Below are 14,226 nucleotides of genomic sequence, written 5' to 3'. Positions count from 1 at the left end.
TAATCTAATATGTTCAGTTTGCAGTTGGGGTTTTCTGATCTAACAAGCTTATTGTTGATTTCCTAAAGATTATTTGTTCCCTACAGATATTGTCCAATTTAGAGGTTGGTAAAGTTAAGTATGTAAGAAGCTGGGTGCTGTGGGAGTGGGAGTAGAGTAAGGGGGAGAATATGCTGTTTGAGAAATCTCTAGCACCTTCTTCAGTTCCACTTAATGTTTCATATTTCTTGCTGGGGAAAGTCTTATCTGAAGGCTTCTGGGACCACATAAGGATATTAGTCAGTGATCTTACAGTAACATCCTTTATTTTACTAGATTACAAATCACAGAAATAGCTAACAAAAGATAGATTACAAGGGGAAGTTGTATTTTTGAGGTCATATTGTTTGAAATGGAAACCCATTATGATAAAAAAAGTTTTTTTTTTTTTTTTTGTATTCTACCTCAGTTTTTATCCTCATCTATTTGTACCTTTTTTTTCTTTTTTATCTTTTTAAAAGAGAGACGACCCAAAGTTAAAAGGTCTTTAAGAAATCTAAGGAGATATGTCTATTTTTAATATACGAATACGAATCAGTGACTTAATTTCCCCGCCCCCTTGCAAAAATAATACATTGCATTTAATCTTTTTGCAGTTTTAAAAAGACAATTGATAAATATTAGGTAATCTGATTTTCACAACTGTCAAGAATTCATCTGAAATTATTATTTATTCTGTAGATGAAATAACTTGAATAGTTGTGATTTTAACTCAAGATCCCTTGATTATCACATAGTGAAGCTTGGACTGAAATTCAGATCTTGTGACTTGTAGTTCTGTACTATTTGTTCTATATTACTAAAGCACTTACTTATAATTGAGTATTGAACTTGAGAAATTTATGGTAATCCCTGGGCTATATGCATAGTATATTTGACAAGCATAGCTCATTAATTAGTTTTTCACATCTTTTAAAAATTAAATCCTAGAGAATTTATAAAGACCATTTTACTGTCTTTATGTTTATAATACATTTGTCCTTCCTCATAACCCACTTTTCTTAATGACCAAAAGATCCAATCCTACCAAAAAAAGAGACTAGAAAAGTAGAATTGTGCTTATTACTAAACTTGCCAGAAGGAAGTTTCTAGGTACAAATAGATCTATTATGTAAGACAGACCTGTTATTCTATATAACAGCAGCAACATTTTAAGGTATTCAGAGTGCTGTATATTGGTCATCTCATTTGATCCTTATAACACCCTGTGAGAGAGAGGTGTTATTATTATCTCCATTTTATAGATAAGCATACTGAGACTGAGGGAGACTGACTTGCCCAGGGTTACATAGCTAGTGTCAACTCTTTCAGACTGGAAAGTCCATGGAAAGTACTTGTTGCACTGTCTAGTGATCTCAGAGCAAGTGCTTGTGGATTTGTTTGGATACTTCATGAGCTGAATTCCCTGGAGTAGGATACAAAAACACAGTCTGAATTATAAGCCAAATCCATTGTATAATGAATGAGTATTAATGTAAATGTCATGTAAATGGCAAGTACATTGACTGGCCCAGGTTTTCTGGAAAAGAATTGTTTTGCCTCACGGTTAGTTGGTGATAGTTTATGCGTAGTAGTAAATTTATGGAGCTTAAAGAGTGGAATAATAACAGAGAGAAGTATGGGAGGGGAGAGAAAAAAGAGAAAAAGGATCCTTCACACAATATAAAATTAGCCATGAAATTTTCCTAATATTAATAGTAAATATATATAACATTTGTATTTAGTTAACATTTGTGTTTAACTACATTATCAATTATTTGCCTTTTGAGCAATTTTTGTATTAGCGTCTTTAGTAAATGTAATTTATATTTCATTATCCTAATTTTTAGCATAGATTGGTAAGGTTATCACTTGATAGTTCTATATTACTTTTCATTTACTTCTTAAGTTGCAGTACTTTTAGGTGGCAATACCTAAATATATAATTCTAAGCATCATACATATTCATCAAAGTAAGAGAAAGTGCTTATTAGCAATAGAATTGCACCGTCTGGTGACAGACAAGGCAGAAATAAAACCAAGTCATTTGATTTTTATCAGTTTGGGTGTGATTTTTATATTTCAGCATTAAACAGGACTTTTGAATTGTGGGTGTTTAATAACAAAGTTATTTAAAAATCTTGAAAATCAACTGTTTTATGTATTGAATGTAATGATTTCACTAAGCTAAATTGTAGTTCTCAATTTCTTTTGTTTCTTGTTTAATAGTAATAGCATGGCATTTATTCTTTAAAACTTAATATTGTCACATTGAACATAAATACCATAAGGGATGCCAGGGTATATTCATATGACCAAATAATATTAGTTTTTTTTCCCTTGTGATGTGCAAGTTTTTCAAAAAAAAAAAAAAAAACTTGTTCTTTAGTTTTACCAACTAATACAAATTTTATTTTTCCCATTATAGTGGTCCCACAAAAGCTAAATTAGATAATGTTATGGGTTATTTCTGTAGAGTCAGTACAGGAACTTCTTGAACTGAGAACAGAAAACAAAGCCACCTATTTTCAACTAAGAAATATTTATTGTGTGCACTGAATGTTAAACACTGTGATAGGTGCTAAGGATACAGGTACAAAAGAATGAAACAGTTCCTACAGCCAAATTAGGGAGCCAAAAAGAACATATAAAAATGTAATGCTAAGAGATAAGGAGGGAATATATTTCAGGATTGAGAGAAGGCTAGTTCAAAAGCCCAAAGATGGAAAATGGAGTGTTGTGATAAAGAACAGGAAAAAAAGGCAGTTTGACTAGTTCAAAGTATAGGAGGGAAAATATGATCAAAGAGGCTGAAAAGGTGTTTGGGACCTACCTGTATAAGTCTTTAAAAAGCTAAACAAAGGAGTTTTATATTTTATTCTAAAGTTCACCGAAGTCACTGTGGTCGATTATGAATGTAGAGTAGTAATATATGATCAGTCTGAATAAAAGTAAAATTGGTTTGTTAGTATCTAAAAGTCTAGAATGAAGAGAGACTTGAAAGGAGACCAATAAATAGGAGAATGTTGTAGCATGCTGGGTGAGAATTAAACAATAGTAGTTGAGTGTGAAGGAAGACTTCGATGTGATCATTGTTATGAAGGTGCATATATGGCAAAATTTGGCGTCTAATGAGACAGTAGAAGACTGATAATGCCTGTGACAAAAATAGGGAAATTTGGTAGAGGAAAGGGCTTAGAGGAAACTAATGCGTTTAGTGTTAGGTGGGACATCCTCTGGGACATCTAGGCTGAAATATATGCAGTTGGAGATGTGGGACTGCAACTCAGGAGAGGCTAGAGGCTGGATATGTAGATGTGGAAGTTGTCTGCATACAGGTAATAGTCAAACCTGTGGAAACTCATGAGGTGTGACTGAGCACAGAACAGAGATTTTTAACTTGGGCTTTTTGAATTAAAAAAAAAATAGATGGACGAATAATTATTTCAATATAATTGGTTTCTTTTGTAATACTTTATATTTTGTTTTATACATTTAAAAACACTATTTTGAGAAAGAGTTCTTAGGCTTTTCCAGACTTTCAAAGGGATTCCTGACATAAAAGAATGTTAAGAATTTGGAGGAGAGGAGAACCCAGGACAGAACCTTAAGGAAACATTAAGGAGAAGAGGTCATGATATATAGGTGATGAGATATGAAAGGAGACCCTGAAGCAACAAACAGATAGGAATAGAATCAAGAAAGAATAGTATCACCAAAAAGAGAGAGAGAGAATGGTATTGAGGAGCTGTTGATCATGAGAATCAAAATCAAATGGGCATGAGAATCAAAATCAAATGCATCAGAGAGTGATTAAGAAGGATTAGGACTGAGAAAAAGATGATCAGATTTGGCAATTAACATCTCAATGGGTAAGGTGGAATAGAACATTTTCAGTAGAATAATTGGGTAAAAAGTTAGATTGAAAAGGGTTGTGAGACATGGGAGATATTGGCACAGGATTGCCCACCATGGTTTACCTTTATAAAGTCTTTTGAATAACAAATGAGTTAAGTTCCCTTAAGAAGAAGTGAAGCTTTGATTTTTTAGAATCTTTGAGTTTGGATCACCTGTGATACACAGTTTATTTCCCATGGCAATTTTTTGATTTGTAAGAAATTGATCAAATTGTCTACCCGAATTTTGGTTGAAATGGAATGAAAGGGGATGACATGTTTATTTAAAGCATGAGAGATAATAATATAAACTTGCTTTTGGCTTTTATTTTAAGAAACTGAAGCTAACATCAGAAAAAGCAAAATAATCTATTTTTAGAGCTTTCTCTGTGCTTTTTAAAAAAAGTTGAAAATGGGATTAACCTTTAATCTTAACATACCATAAATCCTGATGATATTCTGAACTGGTGTCTTTTTCAAGAGTCTTTCAGACTCCTAGCAAAATGTGAACTGTATATAACAGTATGGTTGATCAGAGAATCATTATGGGATCACTAAAAAATTGTCTGACATGGATATATGAAATTAGGCTGTGAATTATGCATTTTAGAACAAATATGCCCCTTTCCTCCCAGTCTACTACTGGCTCATCACCTTACAAATTTTATGTCACTGGATTCATGAATTTTCAATAATTTTCAATTATCAAAATTAAAATTGGTTAATTGCTCTGATTTCTATTCTAAAGTAACCTTGGGCAAATTTCTTTTCCCATAGGTTAGATTTTTTAAAAAATTGTAGCTTTTTATTTACAAGATATGTGATGGATAATTTTTCAGCATTGACAATTGCAAAACCTTTTGGTTACCCCTTTTCCCCTTCTTTCCCCCACCCCCTCCCCCACATAGAAGATTGACCAATACATGTTAAATATGTTGAAGTATAAGTTAAATGCAATATATGTATATATGTCCAGACAGTTATTTTGCTGTACAAAAAGAATTGGACTTTGAAATAGTGTACAAGTAGCCTGTGAAGTTCATCAGAAATGAAGGTGAACAAAAATAGAGGGATTGGGAATTTTATGTAGTAGTTCATAGTCATCTCCCAGAGTTCTTTTGCTGGGTGTAGCTAGCTGGTTCAGTTTATTACTGCTCTATTGGAATTGATTTAGTTCATCTCATTGTTGAAGAGGGCTACATCCGTCAGAATTGATCATCACATAGTATTGTTGTTGAAGTATTTAATGATCTCCTGGTCCTGCTCATTTCACTTAGCATCAGTTCGTGCAAGTCTCTCCAGGCCTTTCTGAAATCATCCTGGTAGTCATTTCTTACAGAACAATAATATTCATATATCACAATTTATTCAGCCATTCTCCAATTGATGGGCATCCACTCAGTTTCCAGTTTCTGACCATTACAAAGAGGACTGTCACAAACATTCTTGCACATACCTGTCCCTTTCCCTTCTTTAAAATCTCTTTGGGACATAAGTTCAGTATACACAGTTTGATAACTTTTTGAACATAGTTGCAAATTGCTCTCCAGAATGGCTGGATGTATTCACAATTTCACCAACAATGTATCAGTGTCCCAGTTTTCCCACATCCCCTCCAACATTCTGCATTATCTTTCCCTGTCATTCTAGCCAATCTGACAGGTATGTAGTGGTATCTCAGAGTTGTCCTAATTTGCATTTCTCTGTTTAATAATGACTTGGAGCATCTTTTCATATGGCTAGAAATAATTTCAATTTCTTCATCTGAGAATTGTCTGTTCCTATCTTTTGACCATTTATCAATTGGAGAATGGCTTGATTTCTTATAAATTAGAGTAAATTCTGTATATATTTTGGAAATGAGGTCTTTATCAGAATCTTTGACTGTAAAAATATTTTCTTAGTTTATTGCTTCCCTTCTTGTCCAAGCTTATATGCTCTTATAGGTGTGAATTGTAGAATCATGTTAAGTACTTAGTAGTATATGTACTGAACTACCATTGTCTTTATCAATTCCACTGACTTAACACCTTGTTTCATGTTCAGAGTTGTAGCCCATAATAATCATTCAGCATATTTCTCCTTAGAGGTCCACATCTATTCAGTTAAAATCCTAGTACTACTGTCTGCAGATCTCCAGGACACTCCCCTTCCTTCCTCCATAAGTTTAGTACCTTGCTCATAATCTTTCTCTTCTCCAACACCTTCACTTATACTTGGGGAATTCAGCGTATAATATTGACTCTCCCTCAGATAACCTACTCACTCAGTTTCTTAATGTTCTTATAACCCACTCTTCCATTCCACCTCATATCCACATAGAAATAGTTATATTCTTGATTTTGCCACCATCCACAAGTGCACCACCTCCATGTTCATGATTGTGTCTTAGTTTTGCATTATTTCTATCATCTGCTGCTTTACTTACTTACACATATGTGGCACCAAATGAAGGTAGAAAAAATGACACCATCATTCTGAGTAGATCCCAAAAGATTTATGTTATACAACCTCAGCTGAACTCTGCTATGAGATAAATCCTACATCTCCATTATCTCATTCTTCATAGTGGCTCTTTTTATTTCCTCAAGCCCCCTGTAGCTTCTCTTTGTCCACCTATAGAGCTGAGAACTTTGCCCTCCTATTCACTGTGAGCTTCCTCTTCATATCAGTCAGATATCTTCTGTTGCTTTTATCTCCTTGTTCACCATTGTATCACATGAAGAGGTAACCCTACTTCTTACTGAGGCAAACGCCTTTATTTATACAAATGATCCCATTTCACCCTGTCTCCTACAACAAATTGACTTTTCTGTCATTTTCACTTTCTCACTTATCTTCAAGTCTTTCCTTTCCTAGTGCCTACAAAGGAGAAAATCATATTGAGAGATAGTGATAGGGGGAGGAGGGTAGCTTTGATAATGGGGAGCAATAAATATGATCCAACTCCCTAAAAATGGGGATACAAATAAAAGTGAAAACTATCCTGGAAAGGAGGGAGCAGTGTTAGGAGGGAGCCAGATTTCAAAGAGTACAAAAGATGAATAAGAAAGGAAAAGGTTTAAGGAGAAATAAATTTTTTTGTTTTTCTTTTTGGATTAGGCATTTCTGGGGAAGAGAGATGGGCAGTTCTAGAGTAGGATATTATTGGGAAATAGCTGAAGTAAATCTGGAGAATTGAGTATGGAGAGCTGAGGATTCAGAATATTTGGAATAGGCAGAGTTTAAAAGGTAAGAATCATGCTAGCCAGTGAGAGAATGAGTCTGTGCAGAGGAATTTTTGGAGAGTGGTCCATTGAGGGAAGCAAATCACTAGTCTGTGTAAAGTCCTCCTTCAGGGTCCTAGACTATTGATAGTAACTTTTCAAGTTACTATCAACAATACAATACAACTCATGGCAGGTTATATTGCAAGAGAAATTCATTCATTGTCCTAATAATTAATACCTGATGGTATTCTAGTTTATGGTATTCCAGTCTTTCCTAAATTGGTGTCTAGTACTAATATAATTATCCAGATGTAGTTTACTAGTAACAGAATGCTGTGAAATGCCTCCCTCATTCTAAGCCTATTACCTTTTTTGGTGCCGAAATTTTCTTTACCTTTTCTTAGTTTGCCATTTCATACTGTTCTCATTGAATCTTCCATATACCCAAGTCCTGTATGTGTTTTGTGCTTGAACTGCTTTCAAGCCACATTTTCCTAATTCTCTGTCCTTGAACAGTTGATTGTTTTTAACCTAAAAGTATAACATTGTACATTTCATCCCTATTATATTTCACCTTCTGAACTTTGGGAGGAAGAACTCACTTTTTTTTTTTTTTTTTTTTTTTTTTTTTTTGCTGAGGCAATTGGGGTTAAGTGATTTACCCTGGGTCACACAGCAAGGAAGTGTTAAGTGTCTGAGGTGAGATTTAAACTCAAGTCCTCCTGGCTTCAGGGCTGGTGCTGTCCACTGTACTGTAATGTCTGGGCTAGCTTTCTGGAGGGCTTTGGGGCCAGCCTTGGTCTCAGCAGAATAATCAGAATAGTCAGGAATAAAGTCCAAAGTCTTTGTCTCCTTCAGTCTCCCAATCTGAACCAGTCTCTCCCATAGTGCAAGAGGCAGGAGCGTCACCACAAGGCTGATCAAAGATGGAGTCTCTCTGGCTGACTTTGTCCTCATTTTAAATACACTGTTATAATTACATCAACTGTAGAACTATTACATCACCATACTAAGTACTAAATATGTGTAAACCAGATAACCATTGTCTCATCAGTTCCACTGAGTTATTAACACCTTGTTTCAGGTATACTTCTCCGGAGTTCTGGCTCTACACTGCGCCACCTAGCTGCCCCAAAAACTCACATTATTAACATGATCATTAATTGAACTCATTATTAACTTAACAAATTCAGTAATTTGTGTCAAAATTGCAAGAGATTCAGTAAGGACAAACTAATTTTTATATGTGGAAATGTAAACCATATGTCTAAGACTGTCATTGATAATTAGGTAGTTTGAAAGAAATATTGGGGTAGAGCTGAATCTAAAAAGCAAAATCATGTCAAAAAAAGTAATTCTTATACAAGTGAGGTGCAAAAAAAAAAGAACTGACATAATTATGCATGCTTTTGTCTTCTACTGAATACATTTTCTGATTATTCTTGCTTTTGCCTTGTCACTTAATAAAAGTTTTATCTTTTAAAAAAACAAAAAAACAACTGACACAGAGGAAGTATATGGGGCACCAGGGCTAGTAGTTCTGAAATTCTGCTCTCAATGGGAATGAGTTAGAAAGGGAACAATACATACATATCTAGAAGGTACAGAAGTCTTCTAAATTCAAGAATTAGGGAGGGGAGGAGACAGGGTAAGGGAGAGATTCTTGAGGGTGGATTGATCAAATAATAGGAGGGCAAGGGGAGTCAGGAAGGATGGGAAATAAGAGACACAGGCAAAAAATAAAGATCAGGAGTAGAATTATGTTTTAAAAAGCAGGGGTATTAATCATGATTTCAAATTTAAAACTAAAATAGATTTAATCAAAAGAGAAATGTAGGAAAATTATATATGTAACAGCCATTTGAATATTCTTTTAGACTGTTTAAATAACTAGAACAGTATAAGGTTGACATATTGGTATAGTATAGGAAATGGTGAATAGATGGAATTAGAAAAATCTGGAACTATAACTTATGAAGGAAGATATTATCCAACTTTAAAGAAATAGAACTCCCCTTCCCCTCCTATTATTTAATCAATCCAACCTCAAGAATCCTTCCCTTATCCTTTCTTCCCTCTACATCAAAGTAGACCTTTCAACATAGAGGGTCAACATTGAGGGTTGAAACTAGGTCCCTAGGAAAGGGACCCACATGTGCAAAAATGTTTGTGGCAGCCCTTTTTGTAGTGTCAAGAAACTAGAAACTGTGTAAAAGCCCATCAATTAGAGAATGGCTGAATAAGTTATGATATATGAATGTTATAGAATATTATTTTTCTGTAAGAAGTGACCAGCAGGATGATTTCAGAGAGGCCTGGAGAGACTTACATGAATTGATGCTAAGTGAAGTGAGCGGAAGCAAGAGAACATTGTACACAGGAACAGCAACATTGTGTGATGATCAATTCTGATAGACATGGCTCTTTCCAACAATGAGATGATTCATATCAGTTCCAATGATCTTGTAACAAAGAAAGCCATCTACACCCAGAGAGAGAACTCTGGGAACTGAGTGTGGATCACAATACAACATTTTCACTCTTTTTTTGTTATTTGCTTGCATTTTGTTTTCTTACTCCTTTTCTTTTTGATCTGATTTTTCTTGTGCAGCAAGATAATGGTATAACCATATTTACATATATTGGATTTAACATATATTTTAACATGTATAACATATTTTGGATTGCCATTTAGGGGAAGGGGTGAGGGGGAAGAAGGGGGAAATTGGAACACAAGGCTATGTAAGGGCCAACATTGAAAAATTATCCATGCATATGTTTTGAAAATAAAAAGCTTTAATAAAAAATTTAGAAAAAATAAATAAAAACACATTTAAAAAAGAAAGAAAGAAACTAAGCCTTTTAAAGTTTATCTTAAAGTTGGCTGCCAGAGTGAAAGAACCATACGAATATGAGAATGACCACATTTCCAGGCAGTCAGTAATGAATGTTTTGGCAGGATACATTGAGGGGATTAGAGTATAGGTATATGGAATCACATTGAAAGCATGGATATCTTTAAAAATATGGAAAAATTCGAGTAAAATTCAAGAAATCTAATTACTAAAAGTGTCACTAAATTATGTTGTGGGTGACCATGATTACTAAATATTTCTTAACTTTTAGCCTAGATCATTCTTTGTTCAGAATGTGGCTAATAAAACCCTTGTTTGTAATTTCTAAGGTTCAAGCATAGTGTCAACATGAAGCAGTAGTAACCCTTGATCTTTATACATTAGATTAAAATACAAGGTTAATGAAGGGAGTTGGCTGCTTGAAATGATAGCAATTCAAATAAAATTGCACACATAACTCCCAAATCATTTGTATTTGACTTTAGACTGTTTTATGTGTTAATTTTTAAAATAGAAGAATTACCTATCCTATCATCTTTTAAATTAATAAAAGTGCTAGACATTCCCTGGATGCAGTACCAGAACCCTGTTGGGGGGATTGCCATTTTGATATTAATATTTTGCTTTAGGTGATTCATATCACATAAATGAATTTATCCATTCTTAAGAGGTATCTGGAGCATTAACTCTGAATCATTTGACCTTTAATATGAAAATTATATTGTAATGAAGGAAATTGCTTTGATATAGGCATTTAGAGCATCCTTTTGTGTAAATATTTGTAAGACTAAGTTGTTTAACATTGTAATGAATCTCATTAATGTTGCTATTCCAAAACATATAATCATTTCAGGATAGGCTAGTTTTAAACTTTAAATGTCTTTTCTTTGGAGATTCCAGTTCAGTTTTTTTGTTGAATAAAAACTAAGAACAGTAGTTTAATATACAATTTTTGGATTGTTTTATTTGATTACAGTTGATGAAGAACGAATTAAAGAGCTTGACCGATTACGGGTACTTTACAAGAGAACAATTATGCCTTACAACATATATAAAAAACGACAGAAAGGACCAAGTGATGAAGCCATCGTTCAACAGTATGCAGACTTGGTGGGACAGACCTGTTCAGAAAGGATGTTACTGTTTAGAAGCTGAAAAAAAAAAGAATTATTAAAAAATTAATATTCCACTCTCATCCTAGGGTACTACAATGATTACACTCCATTTTGCTATGATTAACACACTACTGTGTTAATAGATCCACAGGATAATATTGTAACCATCAAATTGCATCTTATTTATATAACTCTTAAAATATTTAAAGTGAAATGTTTGTGAAGTATGTAATATATAGAGAGATTTAAAAAATATGTTTAGGTATTTAGTCTTATACTTGAAATTTTGGAAAATTGGGGATTTTTTTTTAATTCAAGCTATATAAGACATGTCATCTGTTGATTCTTGATGGTAAATAAAATTATTATTAAGGTGCATTTAAGTGATTCAAATCATACATGTGTTTTGATTTTTCTTTTAGCAAAATTTAAGCAAACTTATTTGCTTCAGCTGAATTAAAAGACATTAGTTTCAGTAAAAAAAAGTTTCCAAGAGGCACATTTGAAAAGTAAGGTATTACTTAGTATTAACAGCCTTGTCTTTCTGAAGAATATATGTATATGTTACTAATTTCCATATAGGTTATACATCACAGGATATCTTTATGTAATGAAGCTGGATAGTGCTGTTAAAAACAACATTAGATATTTTTATTTTAAACATATTATCTGCTGAAGTTGCCATAATCTTGAAAGATGGGTTTTTAAAAAACTAGCATTTCTCATGACATAAATTCTATAAAAGTCAAAGGTTAAGGCAAAAATTTCACATTGGTTCTCTCCTTAGAATATGACATCTGACTTGAATTACTGATGTAAATTAACTATTATCTACCCATCTTTCTAGCTTTACTAAAGAATAATATTTAATGAGACAAAAATCCGAAGGTCATCATTCTTATGTAAGAGTGCCTTCTGTCCATTTCCTTGTCATAGAATTAATTTGTAACTTTTTAGAATGTGTAGTTATTGTTCTATTGTAATAGTCTGTTAGTATTTTTTTTTTTAAATGTCTCTTGTTATAAACTTACTTGTATGACTTGTATTATTTAGGAAGACAGAGCACCCATCCTTTTTTGTGTGGAGGGGGACTTTCCTACTTCAGCTCAGGAGGAAGACCAAGATTAATCTTAAATGTTACTGGGTTTAATAGTAAAAAAAATTCAGAATGTTCTTTTGATGAAACGCTGGGAGCATAGCTCCTCCTTTTCCCAAACAAGCAGCCAGCTACTATTTTTACTATAGTTTTGTGACTCCTGGCTCCCTTGTAATGTTTCTTTGTGCTTTCTGAACAAAACTAGGAGTTTGAAACTCAGAAGCCTGATAGGAAAAATATACTGTGCATTGGATTTAGACTTTTGTCTAAGACATATACAATATTGAAATGTCATAACTAAGAACGCTTTTAATTTGATCCAAAGCAATGTGAGACTCTTTTTTTTTTTTTTTTTCCATCAAAGCTACCCCCACTTTGGGAGGCTACATACGTCTTTCAGTAATACTTCCCTTGCATAAAGCATTTGAGGGCTCTTCTTTGGGCAGTTTATTTCACTGATTGTAATACATTGTTTTGATTACCCACAGTAGTGGTTAAGTACTAATATGCTTTTTGGTTATAAATAAAGTGTGGCTGTTTTTAAGTAATGAAGCTGATTTCTTGCTTGGTTTAGACATAAACTAATTTTAACAGAAGTTCCTAAAAATAAGTTCTAAAAATATTTTTAGCAGTATCATCATTTTTGAAATGATCTCTGGAGATATCTACTTTGAATGACAACTTTTGTACAAATGTCTTAAGTGTTTTCTGTTAAAAAAGAAAAAATTCCACATGATTTCATAATAACATTTTATCATATAATATTTAGAAAGAACACATGAAGCTTAAGACAAAAAACGTAAAATAAGCAACATTCTTTCTTAAGGGGATTCTTTCCTGCAGAAAACATAATTTCTAGCATTGGTCCATATTACATAGATTCCTTGAATCTAGTTTTAGAGAATCCAAAACAATTTGGATCTGGGATTCACTTATCCAAAGGCTATTTTCATAAGGTCTTCTCTTTAAAATTAACTTGAATGATAATTTTTTTTTCAAAAGGAAGTTTTGTTCTTTTTATCCCAAAGCTTGCTACAACGAAGAGGGTTATGTTGGAGAAAAGGGAACCCAAAAAAGAGGTATTTGAATTTTGAGGTTAGCAATCCATTCTGTTAAAAAAATAAAAAAGACTTACTATTTTGTTAGTTGTGATTTAAAGGGCATCACAAGAATTAATTAAAAAAAAAGTCATAATATTTAATTTTACAATTCTGAAACTATGACTGTACTACTGACCCTTTCAGATAATGAATAAATTTATACTTTCATGTCATGGACAGAGTTTTAGGATATGTCTACCCTTTCATTGTCATTTTATTTCAGCTTTTTAAACTTTTCATTATCTTAAAAATGTTAATTTTGTTTTTTATCACTTTAAAACATTGAGGTTAAGTTCTAATGCCTATATCTTGGCTTCAGTTATTTAAGTGAGGAATTATTATTCTAAATGTAAGAGTCTTCAACACTGTTTAGTCTATTTTTATTTTTTTATTTAGTCTATTTTTAAAAATTATTTTGATATAATACCAAGTGCATGTATTATGTTTAATGTAGAATATATGACTTAAATGGGCTATTCAGACTATCTGAATAACATTAAGGTTTGATTTTTAGGCAGTGGATTATTTTAGTATAAATAAAGAAGAAAGTGACTATAATTTCCAGGTAACTAAAAGTAACTAATGTCATCTCGAAATGAAAAAAGGAAAAAGTAATAGTAATAATTGGAAAATGCTCTTTTAATTAGTAGTTACTTAAGTGTATTCATTTTCATTGAATGTAAAATGAGAACTACATGTTGTGAATTTATTGCTTTTGTAAATGCTTTTTGAATACTCTACTTGATGAAACTTAAGTGGGAAAAAATAAAGCTATTTCTATCTACTGTGGCTACAGTCATCAATAAGAACTTATGTGACAAATTTTCATGGTTTTTTCCTAAGTACATGCCATCTACATTGAGGACACTGAAGTCAGGAAATAGCATTACATGAATATTTATTTTCTAATGATATAAATTGTCCAAATATTTTGCCT

At 32.8% G+C, this 14,226-nt stretch overlaps 1 protein-coding gene across 8 annotated transcripts in view; it reads left to right on the top strand.

The window, feature by feature from the left end:
* The window catches only part of ATE1 (arginyltransferase 1), a 185,411-nt gene extending 171,338 nt beyond the window's left edge, over positions 1 to 14,073 (top strand). For all 8 annotated transcript variants that reach the window (XM_051981569.1, XM_051981568.1, XM_051981567.1 and 5 more), the window contains one exon: positions 10,955 to 14,073. In XM_051981569.1, the coding sequence (XP_051837529.1) occupies positions 10,955 to 11,133 (179 nt within the window). In that variant the 3' untranslated portion in view covers positions 11,134 to 14,073. The remainder of the gene's footprint in view (positions 1 to 10,954) is intronic.
* Positions 14,074 to 14,226: the final 153 nt, after the last annotated feature.

Source organism: Antechinus flavipes, chromosome 2, assembly GCF_016432865.1.
Source record: "Antechinus flavipes isolate AdamAnt ecotype Samford, QLD, Australia chromosome 2, AdamAnt_v2, whole genome shotgun sequence".
Classification (NCBI taxonomy): domain Eukaryota; kingdom Metazoa; phylum Chordata; class Mammalia; order Dasyuromorphia; family Dasyuridae; genus Antechinus; species Antechinus flavipes.
Note: the sequence above shows the minus strand (reverse complement) of the source record. Positions and strands in the feature narration are given on the sequence as shown.